This window comes from Procambarus clarkii, chromosome 5, assembly GCF_040958095.1.
Source record: "Procambarus clarkii isolate CNS0578487 chromosome 5, FALCON_Pclarkii_2.0, whole genome shotgun sequence".
NCBI classification, from domain to species: domain Eukaryota; kingdom Metazoa; phylum Arthropoda; class Malacostraca; order Decapoda; family Cambaridae; genus Procambarus; species Procambarus clarkii.
The window spans coordinates 59,842,121-59,867,780 of record NC_091154.1 but is presented as its reverse complement, the minus strand read 5'-3'; the positions used below and the strand labels follow the sequence as shown (position 1 = coordinate 59,867,780).

Below are 25,660 nucleotides of genomic sequence, written 5' to 3'. Positions count from 1 at the left end.
AACATTGAGAACATGAATATAGAGTATAAAAGTTATACAGAGAACATATGATGTACATGAAAACCTGACAAAGAACATAGTGAACATACGGGGAAAATGGTAGAAAACAGAAAAAAATGAGAAAAACAGGTGAAAAGAATTGAACTGAGCATGCTGTGAACATTTGTAGAACATGGAATGAACACAGAAAACATGTAAGAAAAAGTTGATGAATAGAGTGAACATGCAGGGAATATGAACTTATAGAGAATATGAAAACATGATAAGGAACATAGGGAATACAAGAATGAACACTGAACATGTGAAGAACAAGCTAAGAATTGAAATCAACTATTTTTTTCACATATTATGCTAACACCATACGTCTATATGGTGAGAGATGTAACGAAGATGGACTAAGTCATACTTTCATTTAAAAACGATATTTGGTCTGTAGAAAGTTGATTTGCGTTACGTTACGTTACGTTACATTGTGTTATAGAGGGTTAAAACTGGTATACCGTAATATTCATATGCTAAGAGATGTAATGGAGATATTGTGTTTGGCTAAATGAGTTCACATTTCAATAATGATATTCGGACAACAGCCAGAAAGTTGATCTCTACGTTACTTAATGATGATATAATGCGATGCAATCGTGTGCTAATATTTTATTTGTGTTAGAATGTAAGGGCTATAGGAGTTTGTCTAGACTTGCATACATTTTCAAACGCTATTTATGTAGGCAGTAGAAAGACTGGTTTCCCATTACGCTACATTGACTGTGATACAAGAACTGAAAAACAGACTTAACCCAGACCTATTTCTCTATCGACTCACCGGTCTTATTCTCATCGATTGGTGTTTACATTGGATGACGTAGGTCTTAAGAGAGACAGCCTTGATGGAGAAAGATACGTGAACAGCGGCAGCAGGAGAAAGGAAATGATGTTACTTTCCCCAACTACTAAATGATCTGGAGAGAGAGAGAGACTGAGAGACTGAGAGACAGAGAGACAGAGAGAGAGAACAGCAAATTATGATTTGTTTTAATAATAAGATTGAAGACCAGCTTATGACTGGGTATTCTTAAAAAAATACTATTTGAGCAAAGAATGGTGATACTAAAGCTTAGAACATAACATCCGGTCTGGGAATGGGGGCAGTGATGGTTTGGCCATGGAGGGGGGTGGTAGGGGTAAGGGTAAGTGGGGGTGGACGGGGAGAGGGTAAGGCCGAGCCATTACATCCTCCATCTCAATACACCTCAAACCATCACGAAGGTGAGACTGCAGCGAGAGGGGCTGCCGGTTCATTCATTCAGGAGTCTTGCTATGGATGTAGGACTAAGAGGTGATGGAGATTGAGTAAGCATGCATACATTTCAATGATATTTATTTGGCCAGCAGATGTTGTGATCACAGTTAACAAGAACAATTTGTAGGTAGAGATCGCGTCTCCGTGACGATGTGAAATGTTTCTCTCTTTTAGTAAACGCTAACCTACTGACTTTGACTGAGTTTACTAAGTGAAGGGTCGTGTGGTGGACTTTAGAGAGGGTGAGAGAGAGCGAGTGAGAGAGTGAGAGAGAGAGATAGAGAGAGAGAGAGAGAGAGAGAGAGAGAGAGAGAGAGAGAGAGAGAGAGAGAGAGAGAGAGAGAGAGAGAGAGAGAGAGAGAGAGAGAGACAGAGAGAGAGACATAGAGAGAGAGACAGAGAGAGACAGAGACAGAGAGACAGAGAGACATAGAGAGAGAGAGAGAGACAGAGAGAGACAGAGACAGAGACAGAGACAGAGAGAGAGAGATTGAGACTGAGACAGAGAGAGACAGAGACAGAGACAGAGACAGAGAGAGAGAGAGAGAGAGATAGAGACAGAGACAGAGAGAGACAGAGAGACAGAAAGACACAGAGAGAGAGAGAGAGACATAGAGAGAGAGAGTTCTTGACACACTATGTAACCCGCATATAATGTAGAGAGAGAGAAGCTGTATAAATAATCAGATAGCTTGTTAATCAACGTGTGTCAAACTCCCAGGACTGCATTTTGGAATTTGTATGTTGCGCTCATGGCTCACCTTTGAGAAAGAACATTGCCACACTCAATGCTGTGCTGGTGAGAGCTGTGTCATGAGAGAGTATGGTATGCCATATTGCTGTCACTCCCAGCAGTGTGGTGGTGGTGATGGTATGTGGGTATGTCCTGCTATGTGGATGGAGGGGGGGGAGGGGGGAGGGGGGGGGGATGACTGACTATGTTAGAGGTTGATGATGACATTCGCAACAGTTAGACCTCAGCCTTTGAAGAGGAAACCCGTGTGGACATGTGGTGTCACTCGTCATAGCTACGTGGTAGGTATAGCCCACATATCCTTAGCGCTCTGGAAGCAGAGAGGGTACATAAAACTGTCATTCTTTAAGAAAAAATAATGACTACTTTCACACACACAAACCCACTGCCAGCTGTTACCTCCCTTTCCCCTCCTTCTCCCCCTCCATTCTTAAGACACTGGTCTCTCACGCTCCCCTCAACACTTCCTGCCCATGTAGGGGGAGAACTAATGGACGTCATTGATATCCTCTCAGGTATTGGGGCTCCCCCCTCCCTTCACAACATAACCTACACTCCTCCTCTTCCCCCTCCTCCCTACATGACTGCTTACCAACCACTTAGCTTCCAACCCCAACATGACACTCTCTCAAGTGACGTCTGGCCGGATGCCACGCGTCATAACATCCGGGAAATTCCCCAAAAACCCTATGTGACGACGACGACGCGCTGCGACTACGACGTCGCGCGCCACCTGGCACCCAACAACATGACCTCCCCTCTTTCCTGACCACATACCCAAACACCGGACGCTCACACACGTCCGAAACGCGCCAAAACTTCCGGGAAAATCCCCAAAAACCCTGTGTGACGACGACGACGCGCTGCGACTACGACGTCGCGCCTCACCTGCTCAGATGGCACTCAAGAGTGCCACCTGGGGCAGCTGGTGAGCGTCGCCGTAGTCACATATTTCACTACTAGTGTCCACCATACACCAGTTGGTATAGTGTCCACGATACACCATTTGGTATAGTGTCCACGATACACCATTTGGTATAGTGTCCACCATACACCTGTTGGTATAGTGTCCACGATACACCATTTGGTATAGTGTCCACCATACACCTGTTGGTATAGTGTCCACTGTACACCAGTTGGTATTATGTCCAGCATACAAAAGTTGGTATCATGTCTACCATACACAAATTGGTATGGTGTCCACCAGTAGTGAAATTTACGACGTAAACCGTGTGCACCATCTGCCAGCTGGTGTAACAGGTGCACCAGCAGTTGTGCACCATCTGCCAGCTGGTGCACCAGCAGTTGTGCACCAGCTGGCAGATGGCACATGCGGGCTACATTGTAAGGGTTAAAGTGCGTGTGGCCTAAGTTATGGTGGCGACGTGGGCCGTGTGAGTAACCACAAACTCAACCCCCATGAACGTGTACAAAGTGCACCAGCTGTGGCAGGTGGTTAACCTAGTCTTCATGTTGTTTGGGGGAAAGTGTGTGTGGTATAGAGGGCTAAATTGTGTATTGAATGTTGTAGATGGGTAATACTAAGTATATATACATTTACATATACATATATATAATACAGCTGTACCCAGCCACACGTTGCTGTGGCTGAGCAACACATGTGCTTCTCAGTCACAGCAACCTTTCCCTCTCTCCCAGTCCTCCTTACCTTTCCCCTGTCTTTCCAACCTTTCCTCACTCCTCCGTCCCCTCGTCCTCCCAACCATTACCCCCCCCCCCCTCCCCTCATCTTCCTCCTCACCATTCCCCCCTCCTCCGTCCCATTGTCATCCTCACCATCCCCTCCTACTCCACCATTCCCTCGTCCTCCTAACAATTCCCCACTGTGCAGTCCCCTCGTCCTCCCCACTGTCTCCCACTCCCCCATCCCCTCGTCCTCCCAAACCATTCCCCCCCCCTTCCCCGTCCCCTCATTCTCCACTTCCCTATATATATATATATATATATATATATATATATATATATATATATATATATATATATATATATATATATTAGTATATTTTGGTAGCAGTCTTTCCTGTAGACATATATTATTAAATATGACCGAAAAAGTAAGATTAATAATTCTAACACAAATTTTCTCAATCTTTCGTACATTACGCTTCACTGTTGGAGGTAAATCAAAAATTAATTCTCCAAAATTCATTTTTATTTCTAGTCTGACGCGACACGGGCGCGTTTCGTAAAACTTATTACATTTTCAAAGACTTTAGTTCACAAATACACAACTGATTAGAACTTACGTATCTCTGATTTTATATCTACATTTGAGTGAGGTGGGAGGGGTGATGTGGCATTAACACAAGACAGAACAAGAGGGGATATTAATAGGGTATTAAAAGTATCAACACAAGACAGAACACAAACAATGGGTATTGAATAGAAGTGTTTGTAGAAAGCCTATTGGTCCATATTTCTTGATGCTTCTATATTGGAGCGGAGTCTTGAGGTGGGTAGAATATAGTTGTGCAATAATTGGCTGTTGATTGCTGGTGTTGACTTCTTGATGTGTAGTGCCTCGCAAACGTCAAGCCGCCTGCTATCGCTGTATCTATCGATGATTTCTGTGTTGTTTACTAGGATTTCTCTGGCGATGGTTTGGTTGTGGGAAGAGATTATATGTTCCTTAATGGAGCCCTGTTGCTTATGCATCGTTAAACGCCTAGAAAGAGATGTTGTTGTCTTGCCTATATACTGGGTTTTTTGGAGCTTACAGTCCCCAAGTGGGCATTTGAAGGCATAGACGACGTTAGTCTCTTTTAAAGCGTTCTGTTTTGTGTCTGGAGAGTTTCTCATGAGAAGGCTGGCCGTTTTTCTGGTTTTATAGTAAATCGTCAGTTGTATCCTCTGATTTTTGTCTGTAGGAATAACGTTTCTATTAACAAAATCTTTCAGGACCCTTTCCTCCGTTTTATGAGCTGTGGAAAAGAAGTTCCTGTAAAATAGTCTAATAGGGGGTATAGGTGTTGTGTTAGTTGTCTCTTCAGAGGTTGCATGGCTTTTCACTTTCCTTCTTATGATGTCTTCGATGAAACCATTGGAGAAGCCGTTATTACTCTGTAGGGTAAGGCAGGTCCTAGTCAATAACGGCTTCTCCAATGGTTTCATCGAAGACATCATAAGAAGGAAAGTGAAAAGCCATGCAACCTCTGAAGAAACAACTAACACAACACCTATACCCCCTATTAGACTATTTTACAGGAACTTCTTTTCCACAGCTCATAAAACGGAGGAAAGGGTCCTGAAAGATATTGTTAATAGAAACGTTATCCCTACAGACAAAAATCAGAGGATACAACTGACGATTTACTATAAAACCAGAAAAACGGCCAGCCTACTCATGAGAAACTCTCCAGACACAAAACAGAACGCTTTAAAAGAGACTAACGTCGTCTATGCCTTCAAATGCCCTCTTGGGGACTGTAAGCTCCAAAAAACCCAGTATATAGGCAAGACAACAACATCTCTTTCTAGGCGTTTAACGATGCATAAGCAACAGGGCTCCATTAAGGAACATATAATCTCTTCCCACAACCAAACCATCGCCAGAGAAATCCTAGTAAACAACACAGAAATCATCGATAGATACAGCGATAGCAGGCGGCTTGACGTTTGCGAGGCACTACACATCAAGAAGTCAACACCAGCAATCAACAGCCAATTATTGCACAACTATATTCTACCCACCTCAAGACTCCGCTCCAATATAGAAGCATCAAGAAATATGGACCAATAGGCTTTCTACAAACACTTCTATTCAATATCCATTGTTTCGTGTTCTGTCTTGTGTTGATGAAATTAATACCCTATTAATACCCTTGTTCTGTCTTGTGTTGATGAAATTAATACCCTATTAATACCACACTTTGTTCTGTCTTGTGTTAATGCCACATCACCCCTTCCACCTCACTCAAATGTAGATATAAAATCGGAGATACGTAAGTTCTATTCAGTTGTGTATTTGTGAACTAAAGTCTTTGAAAATGTAATAAGTTTTACGAAACGCGCCCGTGTCGCGTCAGACTAGAAATAAAAATGAATTTTGGAGAATTGATTTTTGATTTACCTCCAACAGTGAAGCGTAATGTACGAAAGATTGAGAAAATTCGTGTTAGAATTATTAATCTTACTTTTTCGGTCATATTTAATAATATATGTCTACAGGAAAGACTGCTACCAAAATATACTAATATTAAAGCGCACGACCCAGCAGCAAGGAATCAAGCCTTCACGATAAAATATCGCCAGGATCTGATTCGTGATCAGATATACAAGGCAGAGAATGAAATCAAAGACAAAAAAACGCAACTACTTCATGCTACAAACGAGTGGAGAAATAGCAACATCGACCATAGTATCCGTACCCGCATTGAACAACACCTCGACATCCTCACAGACCAACATCACCTCAGCACTGAAACAAGGATTATCAAGAAACTAACAACATTATATGGAGGACCTATGGCAATTCCACGACCAAGAGATGGCTTCCTGAACCTTGCAGGAATTAACCTCACTGAGGACCAAGTCACTCTCCTAAATCTGGGCATAAACTGTCATGTTATGTCCAGACCGAGTGAGATGGCCCAGAAAGTAGAGTTGGAAATTCTGTTGGACGACATATTCGACCTCGAGACACAAAAGAAGGTCACTACCAAAGATACCTTACAAGCAGAACTTATTGCAGAAGGAGGAAAGAATCGAGGCAACTACAGAAGCACCATACTGTCCCCCAAGCTCAAAGCGGCAGCTAAAAGCCTTCGTGAGAACAAGGAGATAGTTGTCAGGAGAGGTGACAAGTCGCCAATATATGTCATTCTTAAAAAAGACGAATATCTGGCGAAAATGAACATCATACTCTCTGACCAAACTAAGTTCCAAAGGGTAACGAAGGACACTACAGCCGAATTAAAAGCAAAGGTCAACAAACTGATCGAAACTGTGAACGCCAAGAAATCCGGACTCCACCTGCCAAAGATCATTGGGGAATATAAACCTGGATATGCGTATGGAAATGTCAAGACGCACAAGCCTGGAAACCCACTTCGGCCAATCATTAGCCAGATACCCACACCCACGTACAGACTGGCGAAGCGACTCAACGGCCTGCTGACTCCTTATGTTCCTTGCGCCTTCAGCCTGAAGTCTCCAAAGGAATTTGTTGACTTACTGCGGGGCACACGGGCCACAGGGATAAGAGCCTCGTTGGACGTAGAATCGCTGTTTACCAACGTACCTGTGGACGAGACAATCGGAATGATTGCCGACAGAGTGTATCGTGATCCAGCCTGTACTCCTCTTGACATACCAGAAAATATTCTGAGGAAACTACTCCAAGCTTGTACTAAAGAGGCACCCTTCTTGAGCCCGGATGGGCACATGTATAAGCAAGTAGATGGGGTCGCCATGGGTTCTCCCCTAGGTGTCCTGTTTGCAAACTTCTACATGGGTACCATCGAGCAAAAAGTCTTAGTCGACATGAACTTGAAACCGGCCATATACTGCAGGTATGTTGACGACATTTTTACACAGGTACCTGATGTCAGACATCTGCAGGAGCTGAAGGAGGCATTTGAGCAGAGTTCCGTGCTGCGTTTCACTTACGAGATGGAAAAGGATGGGAACCTGCCTTTTCTAGATGTAACAGTCATAGAAAAGGGCGGAGGTTTCCACACTGCAGTCTACACTAAGGAAACAAACATAGGAATGTGCCTAAATGCCAACAGCGACTGCCCAGACAGGTACAAGAGGAGTGTTGTTAACGCATATGTCGACCGTGCTCTCAGCCACAGCTCAGAATGGAAGCAAGTCGACGAAGAACTCTGTAGGGTAAGGCAGGTCCTAGTCAATAACGGCTTCTCCAATGGTTTCGTCGAAGACATCATAAGAAGGAAAGTGAAAAGCCATGCAACCTCTGAAGAGACAACTAACACAACACCTATACCCCCTATCAGACTATTTTACAGGAACTTCTTTTCCACAGCTCATAAAACGGAGGAAAGGGTCCTGAAAGATATTGTTAATAGAAACGTTATCCCTACAGACAAAAATCAGAGGATACAACTGACGATTTACTATAAAACCAGAAAAACGGCCAGCCTACTCATGAGAAACTCTCCAGACACAAAACAGAACGCTTTAAAAGAGACTAACGTCGTCTATGCCTTCAAATGCCCACTTGGGGACTGTAAGCTCCAAAAAACCCAGTATATAGGCAAGACAACAACATCTCTTTCTAGGCGTTTAACGATGCATAAGCAACAGGGCTCCATTAAGGAACATATAATCTCTTCCCACAACCAATCCATCGCCAGAGAAATCCTAGTAAACAACACAGAAATCATCGATAGATACAGCGATAGCAGGCGGCTTGACGTTTGCGAGGCACTACACATCAAGAAGTCAACACCAGCAATCAACAGCCAATTATTGCACAACTATATTCTACCCACCTCAAGACTCCGCTCCAATATAGAAGCATCAAGAAATATGGACCAATAGGCTTTCTACAAACACTTCTATTCAATATCCATTGTTTCGTGTTCTGTCTTGTGTTGATGAAATTAATACCCTATTAATACCCTTGTTCTGTCTTGTGTTGATGAAATTAATACCCTATTATTACCACACTTTGTTCTGTCTTGTGTTAATGCCACAACACCCCTTCCACCTCAATCAAATGTAGATATAAAATCGGAGATACGTAAGTTCTATTCAGTTGTGTATTTGTGAACTAAAGTCTTTGAAAATGTAATAAGTTTTACGAAACGCGCCCGTGTCGCGTCAGACTAGAAATAAAAATGAATTTTGGAGAATTGATTTTTGATTTACCTCCAACAGTGAAGCGTAATGTACGAAAGATTGAGAAAATTCGTGTTAGAATTATTAATCTTACTATTTCGGTCATATTTAATAATATATATATATATGTATTTCATAAATTTCGATTTATTTTCATTGTTATTTAATTATTTTGTGTGATATTCCGTTGGAATTTAGCTGTGTTGTTTACCATACCATTTATTTTGTGAGTATAACTATAGATGCAACACCTGTGACAGGTAAAAACATCCTTTTTTCAAACAGTGCCATCTATTGCACGTAAGAGCAACACATGCAATACTAAATTTGTTGCGATTCAATTTCAATGTTTCCAATTTCATTGATAAATTGAATTTTCATAGATATTTATTTATATATTTATATTTTTATTTAATTATTTTGTGACATTGCATTGGAGTTGAGCTATGTTGTTTACCATACCAATCATTTTGCCAGTATAGCTTATTCTTTTATTTTTTCATAGTTTTTAAATTGTTTTTTTAATTGTTTTTCTTATATTTCAGGGATGGGAACATCAGATCATTTGATGTTCCCAATTTTCTGATGGTAACATCAGATCATTTGATGTTCCTAATTTTCTGATGGTAACATCAGATCATTTGGAAATGCATTGGACGAGAGAGTGGGGAATGGTGGGGTGGATGAGGAAATGGGAGCTGGGGATAGTGTGGAGGACAAGGGGACAAGGGAGCGGGTTATAGTGGAGACGACGAGGGAATAGGGGAGTTAGGGATGGCGGGGACGAGGGGACAGGCGAATGGAGAATGTTCGGGAGGACATGGGGACAGGGGAGTGGGAGATGGTGGGGAGGACGAGGGGACGTTAAATTAGGGAATAGTTAGGAGGACGAGGGGATGGTGGCAGGACAAAGGGACGGTTGGAATGGTGGGGAGGACGAGGGGGACGGGGGTGTGGGAATTGTCGGGTGGATGAGGGGATGGAGGAGTGAGGAATGGTTGGGAGGACGAGGGGATGGGGGGAGGTTATCTTGAGATTATTTCGGGGCTTTAGTGTCTCTGAGGCCCGGTCCTCGACCAGGCCTCCACCCCCAGGAAGCAGCCTGTGACAGCTGACTAACACCCAGGTACCTATTTTACTGCTAGGTAACAGGGGCATAGGGTGAAAGAAACTCTGCCCATTGTTTCTCGCCGGCGCCCGGGATCGAACCCGGGACCACAGGATCACAAGTCCAGCGTGCTGTCCGCTCGGCCTAATGGCTCTCCTCCTCCCGACCGGGGAGGAGGGAGTGGTGGGGTGGACTGGGAGACCGGCAAAAATTACTGTGGCTCAACAACGCATGTGCATTGCTGAGCCACAGTAACGCGTGGCCGGGTACAGTTAGTATCTATATCTATATAAATATAAATTAAAAATGTTCGTTTGTGCATAACCGCTAATCTCCGAAAGATCTTCACCGATTGTTTTGAAATTTCACACAACGTTTCATTCGCATCCGAGCATGTTTTTATATACATACTATATAAGTGTCACGTCTGCGACGGTAAAAAGCATGTTTTTTTTCTGAAAAACTAAGTTTTTCATGTATTTTTCATGTGAGGGAAATCTTCAAAACCTCATTACTGATTGTTTTGAAATTTTGTCATAACGTTGCATTCGAATAGGTGCGTCTTTTCACATATCTACTATATACATGCCTCACCTGTGACAGGAAAAAAACATGTTGAACTTGAACTTGAACTCCAAACCTTTCCAGACATTCTAAAAAAAAGCAAGAGTAACCCCTGTCCACAAATGTGGTGATCTCACAGATGTTAACAACTACAGACCTATATCAATCCTGCCTAACTTGTCAAAAATATTCGAAAAACTAATCTACAAGCAGCTTTACTCTTTTCTAGCCAAACATAATATACTTAGCTCTTGTCAATATGGCTTCAGACCCAAACAAAGCACTAACGATGCACTTATTAGTATGATTAACTTGATTCACGCAGCTCTTGATAAAAAGGAGTTCCCTGTTGGGTTATTTGTGGACCTGCGTAAGGCTTTTGACACTGTCAACCACCAAAACCTTCTTCTTAAATTACATCATTATGGAGTCAGAGGTCACTCCCTGCAATACCTCAAATCTTATCTTACTGACAGGCTCCAGTATGTTTCTGTGAATAATACAATTTCTCCCACCCTACCCATCAACATTGGTGTTCCTCAGGGCAGCATACTTGGCCCTCTCCTCTTTCTCATCTACATTAATGACCTTCCAAATGCCTCCCAACACCTCAAACCAATTCTATTTGCTGACGACACAACCTTCATTTACTCCAGTCCTGACCCCCTTGCTCTAAATGCCACAGTAAATACTGAGCAAGAGAAAGTCCATCTTTGGCTAACTGCCAACAAACTCACCCTTAACATTGACAAAACGTTTTATATTCTGTTTGGCAATAAATCCTCTAATCAAATAAATCTCAAAATAAACAATACCCAAATTTGTAACAAATTAGATGGCAAATTCCTTGGCGTTCTCATCGACCACAAGCTGAATTTCCAGGGACACATTCTAAATATATCAAAAAATGTTTCAAAAACTGTTGGCATTCTTTCTAAGATCAGATATTATGTACCCCGCCCTGCCCTGGTCACTCTCTATTACTCCCTCATCTATCCATATCTCAACTATGGTATTTGTGCTTGGGGTTCTACTACCCAAAATGATTTACGTCCTCTAATTACTCAACACAAAGCTGCTATTAGGACAATATCCAACTCTAGCCCCAGACATCACTCGGTACCCCTACTCAAATCTCTGAATATGTTAGATATTAAGTCATTGCACATTCTCTCATGTGTATTATACATATATAAAACGCTGAACTGTAATGCCAATCCTGACCTCAAAAGATTCATTGAAGGTTGTAACAGAACCCATGAGCACCACACCAGAAATAAATACAGTTTTGATATTCCTAGAGTACGACTTAATCAAACTAGAAATGCTCTTCAAATCAAGGGACCCAGAATGTGGAATGACCTTCCCAACCATGTTAAAGACTGTACCTCTCTCAACCAGTTTAAGATAAAAACGAAGCACTACCTTATAAATTCCCGGTAACCTACCTTACCCCTCTTTTGTCAACCCATGTCTGTTTTTTTGTTTTTTTTTCAAAACAACGCTGTTTGAATGTAATTGTCTGTAATAATTTGTAATTGTATTTGTGCTGCTTTTTCAGCCATGTTCCCCCTCTTTTACCTCTATTTTTTTTTCGTCTCAACACATTTTATTCTTTTTACCCATTAGTATTAAGCTTTAGTCATTAATGTTTTTCCTGCCCGAAACGCTTTGCGTAATAGTGGCTTTAGGCATTGTATGTACTAGCTATATCTATTAATCCAACAAACTTTGTAAAATCTCTTTATGTATGTACCTTACCTAAATAAACATTTATTTATTTATTTATGTTTTTTTTGAAAAACAGCGCCATCTGTTGGACGTAAGAGCAACACTCGCTGTAATCTCCGAAAGTTCTTCACCAATTACTTTGAAATTTTGACACAACGTTGCATTCGAAAAGGCACGTCTTTTTATATACCTACTATATAGATGCTACCCCTGTGACAGGTAAAAACATGCATTTTTGAAAAATAGCGCCTTCTGTTGCACATAATACCAACATGTACGCAATACTAAATATGTCACGAATTCCATTTCAATGTTTCCAATTGCATTGATAAATTAAATTTTCAAAGACTACAATTTATTTGATATTTTATTCAATTATTTTGTGTGACATTGTGTTGGAATTGAGCTGTGTTGTTTACCATACCATTCATTTCGTAATTATAAGTATAGATGCCACTCCTGTGGCAGGTAAAACTGTGCTTTTCTTGAAACACAGCGCCATCTGATACATGTAAGAGCAACACACATGCTATACTAAAATGTTACAATTCCATATCACTGTTTCTGATTGCATTGATAAATTTAGTCTTCATTGATTTTGAATTATTTTCATTTCGATTTAATTATTCTGTGTGATATTGCATTGGAATTTTGCTGCGTTGTTTACCATACCATTTATTTTGTGAGAATAGTTTATTTTGTAATTTTTTCGTTTTTTTCATTTCGCTTTTTTAACTGTTTTTCTTATATTTCAGTGATGGGAACATCAGATCATATAATATTTCCAATTTTCTTATGGAAACATCAGATCATGTGGGAATGCATTAGCCCGCGCATGCCATCTGCCAGCTGGTGCACAACTGCTGGTGCACCTGTTACACCAGCTGGCAGATGGTGCACAACTGCTGGTGCACCTCTTACACCAGCTGGTAGATGGTGCACAACTGCTGGTGCACCTCTTACACCAGCTGGTAGATGGTGCACAACTGCTGGTGCACCTCTTACACCAGCTGGTAGATGGTGCACAACTGCTGGTGCACCTCTTACACCAGCTGGCAGATGGTGCACAACTGCTGGTGCACCTCTTACACCAGCTGGCAGATGGTGCACAACTGCTGGTGCACCTCTTACACCAGCTGGCAGATGGTGCACAACTGCTGGTGCACCTGTTACACCAGCTGGCAGATGGTGCACAACTGCTGGTGCACCTCTTACACCAGCTGGCAGATGGTGCACAACTGCTGGTGCACCTCTTACACCAGCTGGCAGATGGTGCACAACTGCTGGTGCACCTCTTACACCAGCTGGTAGATGGTGCACAACTGCTGGTGCACCTCTTACACCAGCTGGTAGATGGTGCACAACTGCTGGTGCACCTGTTACACCAGCTGGCAGATGGTACACAACTGCTGGTGCACCTCTTACACCAGCTGGCAGATGGTGCACAACTGCTGGTGCACCTCTTACACCAGCTGGCAGATGGTGCACAACTGCTGGTGCACCTCTTACACCAGCTGGCAGATGGTGCACAACTGCTGGTGCACCTCTTACACCAGCTGGCAGATGGTGCACAACTGCTGGTGCACCTCTTACACCAGCTGGCAGATGGTGCACAACTGCTGGTGCACCTCTTACACCAGCTGGCAGATGGTGCACAACTGCTGGTGCACCTCTTACACCAGCTGGCAGATGGTGCACAACTGCTGGTGCACCTCTTACACCAGCTGGTAGATGGTGCACAACTGCTGGTGCACCTCTTACACCAGCTGGCAGATGGTGCACAACTGCTGGTGCACCTCTTACACCAGCTGGCAGATGGTGCACAACTGCTGGTGCACCTCTTACACCAGCTGGCAGATGGTGCACAACTGCTGGTGCACCTCTTACACCAGCTGGCAGATGGTGCACAACTGCTGGTGCACCTGTTACACCAACTGGCAGATGGTGCACAACTGCTGGTGCACCTGTTACACCAGCTGGCAGATGGTGCACAACTGCTGGTGCACCTGTTACACCAGCTGGCAGATGGTGCACAACTGCTGGTGCACCTGTTACACCAGCTGGCAGATGGTGCACAACTGCTGGTGCACCTCTTACACCAGCTGGCAGATGGTGCACAACTGCTGGTGCACCTGTTACACCAGCTGGCAGATGGTGCACAACTGCTGGTGCACCTGTTACACCAGCTGGCAGATGGTGCACAACTGCTGGTGCACCTGTTACACCAGCTGGCAGATGGTGCACAACTGCTGGTGCACCTGTAACACCAGCTGGCAGATGGTGCACAACTGCTGGTGCACCTGTTACACCAGCTGGCAGATGGTGCACAACTGCTGGTGCACCTGTTACACCAGCTGGCAGATGGTGCACAACTGCTGGCAGATGGTGCACAACTGCTGGCAGATGGTGCACAACTGCTGGTGCACCTGTTACACCAGCTGGCAGATGGTGCACAACTGCTGGTGCACCTGTTACACCAGCTGGCAGATGGTGCACATCTGCTGGTACACCTCTTACACCAGCTGGCAGATGGTGCACAACTGCTGGTGCACCTGTTACACCAGCTGGCAGATGGTGCACAACTGCTGGTGCACCTGTTACACCAGCTGGCAGATGGTGCACAACTGCTGGTGCACCTGTTACACCAGCTGGCAGATGGTGCACAACTGCTGGTGCACCTGTTACACCAGCTGGCAGATGGTGCACAACTGCTGGTGCACCTGTTACACCAGCTGGCAGCTGGTGCACAACTGCTGGTGCACCTGTTACACCAGCTGGCAGATGGTGCACAACTGCTGGTGCACCTGTTACACCAGCTGGCAGCTGGTGCGCAACTGCTGGTGCACCTGTTACACCAGCTGGCAGATGGTGCACAACTGCTGGTGCACCTGTTACACCAGCTGGTAGATGGTGCACAACTGCTGGTGCACCTCTTACACCAGCTGGTAGATGGTGCAAAACTGCTGGTGCACCTCTTACACCAGCTGGTAGATGGTGCACAACTGCTGGTGCACCTGTTACACCAGCTGGCAGATGGTGCACAACTGCTGGTGCACCTGTTACACCAGCTGGCAGATGGTGCACAACTGCTGGTGCACCTGTTACACCAGCTGGCAGCTGGTGCACAACTGCTGGTGCACCTGTTACACCAGCTGGCAGATGGTGCACAACTGCTGGTGCACCTGTTACACCAGCTGGCAGATGGTGCACAACTGCTGGTGCATCTGTTACACCAGCTGGCAGCTGGTGCACACGGTCTACGTCGTAATGTGTATACAGGTGTTGGTGCATGTGTTACAACAATATAATGTGTTTACAGGTATTATTTCATATAATGAAGGAAGAACGTCCAAAGATCAAAGAGCTGGGAGAGCTTGGTGCAGGTGTTGATGAAGTAACAGAGCTTGGTGCAGGTGTTGATGAAGTAAGAGAGCTTGGTGCAGGTGTTGATGAAGTAAGAGAGCTTGGTGCAGGTGTTGATGAAGTAAGAGAGCTTGGTGCAGGTGTTGATAAAGTAAGAGAGCTTAGTGCAGGTGTTGATGTAGTAACAGAGCTTAGTGCAGGTGTTGATGAAGTAAGAGAGCTTGGTGCAGGTGTTGATGAAGTAAGAGAGTTTGGTGCAGGTGTTGATGTAGTAACAGAGCTTAGTGCAGGTGTTGATGTAGTAAGAGAGCTTAGTGCAGGTGTTGATGAAGTAAGAGAGTTTGGTGCAGGTGTTGATGTAGTAACAGAGCTTAGTGCAGGTGTTGATGAAGTAAGAGAGTTTGGTGCAGGTGTTGATGAAGTAAGAGAGTTTGGTGCAGGTGTTGATGTAGTAATAGAACGTAGTGCAGGTGTTGATGAAGTAAGAGAGCTTAGTGCAGGTGTTGATGTAGTAAGAGAGCTTGGTGCAGGTGTTGATGAAGTAAGAGAGCTTGGTGCAGGTGTTGATGAAGTAAGAGAGCTTAGTGCAGGTGTTGATGTAGTAATAGAACGTAGTGCAGGTGTTGATGAAGTAAGAGAGCTTAGTGCAGGTGTTGATGAAGTAAGAGAGTTTGGTGCAGGTGTTGATGTAGTAACAGAGCTTAGTGCAGGTGTTGATGTAGTAACAGAGCTTAGTGCAGGTGTTGATGAAGTAAGAGAGCTTAGTGCAGGTGTTGATGAAGTAAGAGAGTTTGGTGCAGGTGTTGATGTAGTAACAGAGCTTAGTGCAGGTGTTGATGTAGTAAGAGAGCTTAGTGCAGGTGTTGATGAAGTAAGAGAGCTTGGTGCAGGTGTTGATGAAGTAAGAGAGCTTGGTGCAGGTGTTGATGAAGTAAGAGAGCTTAGTGCAGGTGTTGATGTAGTAAGAGAGCTTGGTGCAGGTGTTGATGAAGTAAGAGAGCTTGGTGCAGGTGTTGATGTAGTAAGAGAGCTTAGTGCAGGTGTTGATGTAGTAAGAGAGCATGGTGCAGGTGTTGATGTAGTAAGAGAGCTTGGTGCAGGTGTTGATGTAGTAAGAGAGCTTGGTGCAGGTGTTGATGTAGTAAGAGAGTTTGGTGCAGGTGTTGATGTAGTAAGAGAGCTTGGTGCAGGTGTTGATGAAGTAAGAGAGCTTGGTGCAGGTGTTGATGAAGTAAGAGAGCTTGGTGCAGGTGTTGATGTAGTAAGAGAGCTTGGTGCAGGTGTTGATGTAGTAAGAGAGCTTGGTGCAGGTGTTGATGAAGTAAGAGAGTTTGGTGCAGGTGTTGATGTAGTAAGAGAGCTTGGTGCAGGTGTTGATGTAGTAAGAGTGCTTGGTGCAGGTGTTGATGTAGTAAGAGAGCTTGGTGCAGGTGTTGATGTAGTAAGAGAGCTTAGTGCAGGTGTTGATGTAGTAAGAGAGCTTGGTGCAGGTGTTGATGAAGTAAGAGAGCTTGGTGCAGGTGTTGATGAAGTAAGAGAGCTTGGTGCAGGTGTTGATGAAGTAAGAGAGTTTGGTGCAGGTGTTGATGTAGTAAGAGAGCTTAGTGCAGGTGTTGATGAAGTAAGAGAGCTTAGTGCAGGTGTTGATGAAGTAAGAGAGCTAGGTGCAGGTGTTGATGTAGTAATAACACTAAAATGTGTTTAAAGGTGTTGGTGAATGTGTTACAACAATACATTGTGTTTACAGGTGTTCCTTCATGTTCTGGTGCAAGAACGTGATAAAATTAAAGAGTTGGGAGAGCTTGGTGCAGGTGTAGATGAAGTAAGAGAGCTTGGTGCAGGTGTTGATGAAGTAAGAGAGCTTGGTGCAGGTGTTGATGAAGTAATATCCACCATAAGAGGCGAGGCTCCATGGAGAGCCTGCTGGCCACAAGGCAGGTCAGTGGTGAGCCTGACTCAGCTCATGGTTCAGGCGGCTCGTGCCAAGTGCACCTTGACCTGCAGCTTCCTCCACCTGGCTGGTGCTCAGTCCTCCTTATGTAGCAAGTCCGGCGCGAGTCCTCTGCACGCTGCCCTGGACGCTGGACACTGGGAGCTGGCGGGCCGGATGGTGAAGGACATGGACGGCTCTCTGTATGTTCCTGACCCCACAGGTCGCCTGCCCACAGTCACCCTGCCTCCACACCTCGCCCACTCTCTGGAGCAGGTCAGTCTACATGCTCCACACCTCACCCACTCTCTGGAGCAGGTCAGTGTTCATGCTCCACACCTCACCCACTCTCTGGAGCAGGTCAGTGTTCATGCTCCACACCTCACCCACTCTCTGGAGCAGGTCAGTGTTCATGCTCCACACCTCGCCCACTCTCTGGAGGAGGTCAGTGTACATGCTCCACACCTCACCCACTCTCTGGAGCAGGTCAGTGTTCATGCTCCACACCTCACCCACTCTCTGGAGCAGGTCAGTGTTCATGCTCCACACCTCACCCACACTCTGGAGTAGGTCAGTGTACATGCTGCACACCTCACCCACTCTCTGGAGCAGGTCAGTATACATGCTCCACACCTCACCCACTCTCTGGAGCAGGTCAGTGTCCATGCTCCACACCTCACCCACTCTCTGGAGGAGGTCAGTATACATGCTCCACACCTCACTCAGTATGTGGGTGAGGTGCTCCACCTCCACAAGTCAGTCGTTCAACTCACTACATTCATACTTAACTAGGCATGACTAAACTAACATCCAGTTATGGAAATTTATCAATATGCAGTTATATATATTCAATGATATTCCATTGACTAGTGCAGTAAGGTACTACGATCTTTCTCCTACACAAGCACACATATTGCGCCTAACAGGTAGAACCGTCCCACTTATCCTATTTAGCGAGGCTCAACATGCTCAACAGAATAAACACATTTTTCCTTTGTTGGTTACATTTAAAGTTAATTTTGTTAATATTATAATGGAACACCATAAATGGGTTTATTTAATATTTCACGTGTAACGAGAGTTCAAATGTTTACGAGAGTAAGTACACAGGACAGTGGCGGCGCCAGGCTGTCGGCCCTTAGCATTTCAAAAGTCACACCTTTTGAGTGTTAATTGTCACAGGTTAAGTAGAGGTCAGGTCGTATCAGGTGACCTCGCTCTCAGCTAAACAGGTAACTGCAGACATTGGCTGTGTTCTTTCCATCAAACAAGCTGTTGTGTAGGTGTGGTAGGAAGATAGTCAGAGGCTATCTGCTGGTAGGCGGAGTTTAGCTCTCAGTCCCCCCTTAAATAAACGATAAATTGTACATTTGAGAGATACAGAGAAAGAGAGAGAGGTTCCAGTAGCCATGACTATGTCTGCCTCTCATGTTACCTGTCCCATCGACCTGTACCAGGCCGGTGAGAACTCTAGCTGTCAGCCGTATCACTCTCTCCTTGCTCACCATCTTATACTTAGAGACTTTGGTGAGTGAAATTGTAAGGTTGACGTATTTTGTGCTTTCCAATTTATATGTTGTGTGATTTTCAAATTCTGAATTAATGTTGACAAATGATCATCAAGGGAAAGTGTTGAGTTATGATATGTATATGATTGTGAATTTTCCTGAATATATACATACAAATTAATAATTGATTAAATTACTTTTAAATTTTCTTTAATTCTGATCCCTAGAGTTTGGATTTATGCCTATATTAGTGAAAGCTAGAGTAGAGAACATTCTGAAGTTTACTTGCTAAAGATTATGTCCTAATAATTCTTGATGATATGATATAAATGCATACAGTTGTTACGAGATAACATCAGTTAAAATTTTTGGATTTACAAGTTCCATTCTTTATCTTATTAATAACTCTTGAATGGTTGGTGGCAGCCCTTACTCTTTCTTCTTCCTTTACTTCTATTTCTTCTTACTCCTTCCTACATTTTCCACTCTTCTGTCTAGCACTTCTACTACTATCTACTGCTATCTACTCTTCCTATCTACCTCTTATCTAATTAAAGTACTCTGATCCATTTTCTCTCATTGTAAACTTTCCCTTTCACCTGACCACTCTTCCTCACTCCTCCCCTCCACCTCACTCGCCCCCACTCTATGCGTTTTTATCTTTTAATTTTTCTCTATTTTCGATTATGTTACAACACCAACAATATTTTATAATAACCTATTTAAATATTATATTTTGGCAGTATTGACGAATAATTAGTATATTTTGGTAAGATGAGACTACAAAGTTATTTTGGTCTAAAGTATACAAATTGCATATCATATATGTAATAATTCATGTATCTATCAGTGTATAAGATAAAAATGACATTAACAATTCTTTGTGAGGCATTTCGGCTTCTTCAACAACATCCTTACAGCAATAGTTTAAAAAATCTGCAAGAGCCATTATTATTATTGTAATATTTTTCATTTAATTTTATATATATATTTTTTAACATCTATTGTTTTTTTATATATAAATATGATATCAGAAACCAATGTTTTGCAATGTTCAATGTATTAAAATGTTGTGATAATAATTACGAGTAATTATAACCCAACATATTTTACAGAGTATTTATAACAAGGAAAGGAACAAGCTGCAGGACCTACAGGAGAAGATAACACATCCCAGCGACAAGAAACAGGTGCAAGAGATTCTGGACGTTCAGGAAATTCTCTTCACTAGCTACTTCAAGAAGACTACTCGGGCCAAGAAGAGAGCAGGAGCTAGAGGATCCCGAGTGTGGTCCACAGGACCCCAGGCTCTCCTGGTGTTGTCCACAGGACCCCAGGCTCTCCTGGTGTTGTCCACAGGACCCCAGGCTCTCCTGGTGGCCTCACGAAGTGGGCTGCAGCAGCTGATATACCTCCTGGTGAAGGTGGGAGGCCTGGCTGTAGACACACTAGTGGATCCCACCGGTGCCACCACTGCCCTCCACCAGGCGGCCGCTCATGGCAAGTCAGGCTGCGTCCTCCTCCTCCTGAGCCTTGGTGCCCAGCCGCTCCTGCCTGACAGATACGGCCACACACCTCCCCACCTCGCTGCAATGTTCGCTCATGATGATGTTCATGAACTTTTAGCAGAATTTATTATAGAACCTGAACCTACCTGCAGGGCGGGAACTACCCCACAAGAAGTCCGTAGACATTTCTCTCAGTATCTCCTGAAGTACAATATACGTGAACCTGAATCATCATCTAATATTGAACACATAAATAATGACCCAACAAAAACTGCAATGAACCTTCTCTACCGTATTGACTTGGGGAGCTTGGTGAGAGACTTGGAGAAGACAACGGTTGACTTCACCAAGTGTGAAGCACAAGAGGTCAAGAATGAAGTAATGAAAGAACTTCAAAAAATTACAGAAAATGTTTCAGATGAAATTTTCAGAGGGGAACTGAGACTGTCTGGGAGCGCTGCAGATGGTACAAGGCTCTATTGTCCCGATGAGTTCGACGTTAATTTTGTTCTCCAGGAGCTTCCTGGAGTCAAAGTTAAAGTTATACAACAAACAGAGAAAGAAGTCTTAGCCAGTGGTCATAAGTTAAAAGTCAAAATAAAGACGAAAAAATCTGGTCTCCATGGGAATAATTTAGTAACAAAGTTTTATGATAGAGTGAGAGAGATCCTGAAGAGCCACACCATTGGTGACGAGCGTCTTAGTCTAGTGCCACCTGGCCTAACCAGGACGCAGGTTGGTGTGACACTGTCACTGGCTTGGCAGGGAAGTGAGTATCCGCTGTTGTTGGTCAGTGTTGACTTAGTGCCAGTGGTGGTGGTGCCATGGCCTGAGGAGATCAGCAGACCTCCCCTCACACCCGACACCTCACAAATAATCCAGCTCAGCAACACAGAAGATGGGTCGTGGAGGTGTAGCCTGGCTGCGACAGAGGTGGAGGTGCTGCAGCAGCTGGAGCCTCAGGAGCGCCGGGTGTTTCTCACCTGCAAGACTCTCCTCTCCCGCTTGAAGGCTGAGCCTTGGATGCCCAGACATGTCAAGAACCAGTTTTCCTGGTGGGACTCCCGCTATTGGAAAGTTCCGACCCCTGCAGGATTCTGCCTCAAAAATTCCTTCCTGAGGCAGCTGCAAAGGAAGCGAGAGCAAGGAGTCGAGTGGCAGGAGAAAGACATATTGATCCTAGTGAGGTCAGTCTTCAGAGACATGTGCCATGAGATGGTTGATCCATCAACTGGTGTCGAGTCTCTCGTGCCAGCCAAAGTTAATGCCTACTTCGGTGGAGATTGTGAAAAACCCAAGATGGGTGAAGGAGCTCCCGAAATTGTTAGCTATCTTGACACTGTCTAAGATAGCTGGAAAACTAAGACAGGCTACTTAGGACTCAGATGTGGCTTCCTTAACAACTGAGTCACTAACTTAAGCTGTAGGCCAATAGTTTTCTCAGGGAATCTTCTGCTGACAGAACACTTAATCTTGCAGGTGATTACAGGACAAGAAGGATATACAAGGAAGGTGAACCTCTCAATGGGATCATTATTGTCAGGAACAGTAATGGTCTTCCGCCTCAACAACATCAATACATTTAACGTTTTATCCCACCTGGTTCTGTTAGGCCCTGGAAGTCCTCTCCTGTTACCTGTTATTATTGTTGTCAGGGTGACTGTTGTTAGGGTGACTGTTGTCATGGTGACTTGTCATGGTGACTGTTGTCATGGTGACTGTTGTCATGGTGACTGTTGTCATGGTGACTGTTGTCGTGGTGACTGTTGTCATGGTGACTGTTGTCATGGTGACTGTTGTCATGGTGACTGTTGTCATAGTGACTGTTGTCATGGTGACTGTTGTCATGGTGACTGTTGTCATGGTAACTGTTGTCATGGGGACTGTTGTCATGGGGACTGTTGTCATGGTGACTGTTGCCATGGTGACTGTTGTCATGGTGACTGTTGTCATGGTGACTGTTGTCATGGTGACTGTTGTCATGGTAACTGTTGTCATGGGGACTGTTGTCATGGGGAATGTTGTCATGGTGACTGTTGTCATGGGGACTGTTTTCATGGTGACTGTTGTCATGGTGACTGTTGTCATGGTGACTGTTGTCATGGTGACTGTTGTCATGGTGACTGTTGTCATGGTAACTGTTGTCATGGGGACTGTTGTCATGGGGACTGTTGTCATGGTGACTGTTGTCATGGGGACTGTTGTCATGGTGACTGTTGTCATGGGGACTGTTGTCATGGGGACTGTTGTCATGGTGACTGTTGTCATGGGGACTGTTTTCATGGTGACTGTTGTCATGGTGACTGTTGTCATAGTGACTGTTGTCATGGTGACTGTTGTCATGGTGACTGTTGTCATGGTAACTGTTGTCATGGGGACTGTTGTCATGGTGACTGTTGTCATGGTGACTGTTGTCATGGTGACTGTTGTCATGGGGACTGTTGGCATGGTGACTGTTGTCATGGTAACTGTTGTCATGGGGACTGTTGTCATGATGACTGTTGTCATGGTGACTGTTGTCATGGTGACTGTTGTCATGGTGACTGTTGTCATTGTGACTGTTGTCATGGTAACTGTTGTCATGGGGACTGTTGTCATGGTGACTGTTGTCATGGTGACTGTTGTCATGGTGACTGTTGTCATTGTGACTGTTGTCATGGTGACTGTTGTCACGGTAACTGTTGTCGTGGTGACTGTTGTCATGGTGACTGTTGTCATAGGGACTGTTGTCACGGTGACTGTTGTCATGGTGACTGTTGTCATGGGGAGTGTTGTCATGGGAGTGTTGTCATGGTGACTGTTGTCATGGGGACTGTTGTCATGGGGAGTGTTGTCATGGTGACTGTTGTCATGGGGACTGTTGTCATGGTGACTGTTGTCATGGTGACTGTTGTCATGGTGACTGTTGTCATGGTGACTGTTGTCATGGTGACTGTTGTCATGGGGACTGTTGCCACGGTGACTGTTGTCATGGGGACTGTTGTCATGGGGACTGTTGTCATGGTGACTGTTGTCATGGTGACTGTTGTCATGGGGACTGTTGCCACGTTGACTGTTGTCATGGTGACTGTTGTCATGGTGACTGTTGTCATGGTGACTGTTGTCATGGTGACTGTTGTCATGGTGACTGTTGTCGTGGTGACTGTTGTCATGGTGACTGTTGTCATGGTGACTGTTGTCATGGTGACTGTTGTCATGGGGAGTGTTGTCATGGTGACTGTTGTCATGGGGACTGTTGTCATGGGGAGTGTTGTCATGGTGACTGTTGTCATGGGGACTGTTGTCATGGTGACTGTTGTCATGGTGACTGTTGTCATGGTGACTGTTGTCATGGTGACTGTTGTCATGGGGACTGTTGTCATGGGGACTGTTGTCATGGTGACTGTTGTCATGGTGACTGTTGTCATGGTGACTGTTGTCATGGTGACTGTTGTCATGGTGACTGTTGTCATGGGGACTGTTGTCATGGGGACTGTTGTCATGGTGACTGTTGTCATGGTGACTGTTGTCATGGTGACTGTTGTCATGGTGACTGTTGTCATGGGGACTGTTGCCACGGTGACTGTTGTCATGGGGACTGTTGTCATGGGGACTGTTGTCATGGTGACTGTTGTCATGGTGACTGTTGTCATGGGGACTGTTGCCACGTTGACTGTTGTCATGGGGACTGTTGTCATTGTGACTGTTGTCATGGTGACTGTTGTCATGGTGACTGTTGTCATGGTGACTGTTGTCATGGTGACTGTTGTCGTGGTGACTGTTGTCATGGTGACTGTTGTCATGGTGACTGTTGTCATGGTGACTGTTGTCATGGGGAGTGTTGTCATGGGGAGTGTTGTCATGGTGACTGTTGTCATGGGGACTGTTGTCATGGTGACTGTTGGCATTGTGACTGTTGTCATGGTGACAGTTGTCATGGTGACAGTTGTCATGGTGACTGTTGTCATGGTGACTGTTGTCATGGGGACTGTTGCCACGGTGACTGTTGTCATGGGGACTGTTGTCATGGTGACTGTTGTCATGGTGACTGTTGTCATGGTGACAGTTGTCATGGTGACTGTTGTCATGGTGACTGTTGTCATGGTGACTGTTGTCATGGTGACTATTGTCATGGTGACTGTTGTCATGGTGACTGTTGTCATGGTGACTGTTGTCATGGTGACTGTTGTCATGGTGACTGTTGTCACGGTGACTGTTGCCATGGTGACTGTTGTCATGGTGACTGTTGTCACGGTGACTGTTGTCATGGTGACTGTTGTCATGGTGACTGTTGTCATGGTGACTGTTGTCATGGGGACTGTTGTCATGGTGACTGTTGTCATGGTGACTGTTGTCACGGTGACTGTTGTCATGGTGACTGTTGTCATGGTGACTGTTGTCATGGGGACTGTTGTCATGGTGACTGTTGTCACGGTGACTGTTGTCATGGGGACTGTTGTCATGGGGACTGTTGTCATGGTGACTGTTGTCATGGTGACTGTTGTCATGGTGACTGTTGTCATGGTGACTGTTGTCATGGTGACTGTTGTCATGGTAACTGTTGTCATGGTGACTGTTGTCATGGTGACTGTTGTCATGGGGAGTGTTGTCATGGTGACTGTTGTCATGGTGACTGTTGTCATGGTGACTGTTGTCATGGGGACTGTTGTCATGGGGACTGTTGTCATGGTGACTGTTGTCATGGGGACTGTTGTCATGGTGACTGTTGTCATGGTGACTGTTGTCATGGTGACTGTTGTCATGGTGACTGTTGTCATGGGGACTGTTGTCATGGTGACTGTTGTCATGGTGACTGTTGTCATGGGGACTGTTGTCATGGGGACTGTTGTCATGGTGACTGTTGTCATGGTGACTGTTGTCATGGTGACTGTTGTCATGGTGACTGTTGTCATGGGGACTGTGTGAGTGTTGTACTGGACACCGCGACACTAGACAATACCCTCACATAAACTCTTCAATTCCTTGGGGGCGGATAGTTAGCTGCTCCTTCTATCAGAGTGTTTCAGATTAGTTGAAAGAGTCAGTGTTTGGCACCGTGACTGTTTCAAGCGACCAGTCTTGCCTAGAATGAG

At 44.6% G+C, this 25,660-nt stretch overlaps 1 protein-coding gene across 2 annotated transcripts in view; it reads left to right on the top strand.

Moving 5' to 3' along the window:
- LOC138351038 (serine/threonine-protein phosphatase 6 regulatory ankyrin repeat subunit C-like) overlaps positions 1-22,607 on the top strand; it is a 284,005-nt gene extending 261,398 nt beyond the window's left edge. The window contains exons 5-7 of one of the 2 annotated variants that reach the window (XM_069302580.1): positions 17,390-17,453; positions 17,484-17,848; positions 20,196-22,607. In XM_069302580.1, the coding sequence (XP_069158681.1) occupies positions 17,390-17,453; positions 17,484-17,848; positions 20,196-21,935 (2,169 nt within the window). In that variant the 3' untranslated portion in view covers positions 21,936-22,607. Of the gene's footprint in view, positions 1-17,389; positions 17,849-20,195 lie in introns of both variants that reach the window. The other variant, XM_069302575.1, reaches the window with a different exon arrangement.
- Positions 22,608-25,660: the final 3,053 nt, after the last annotated feature.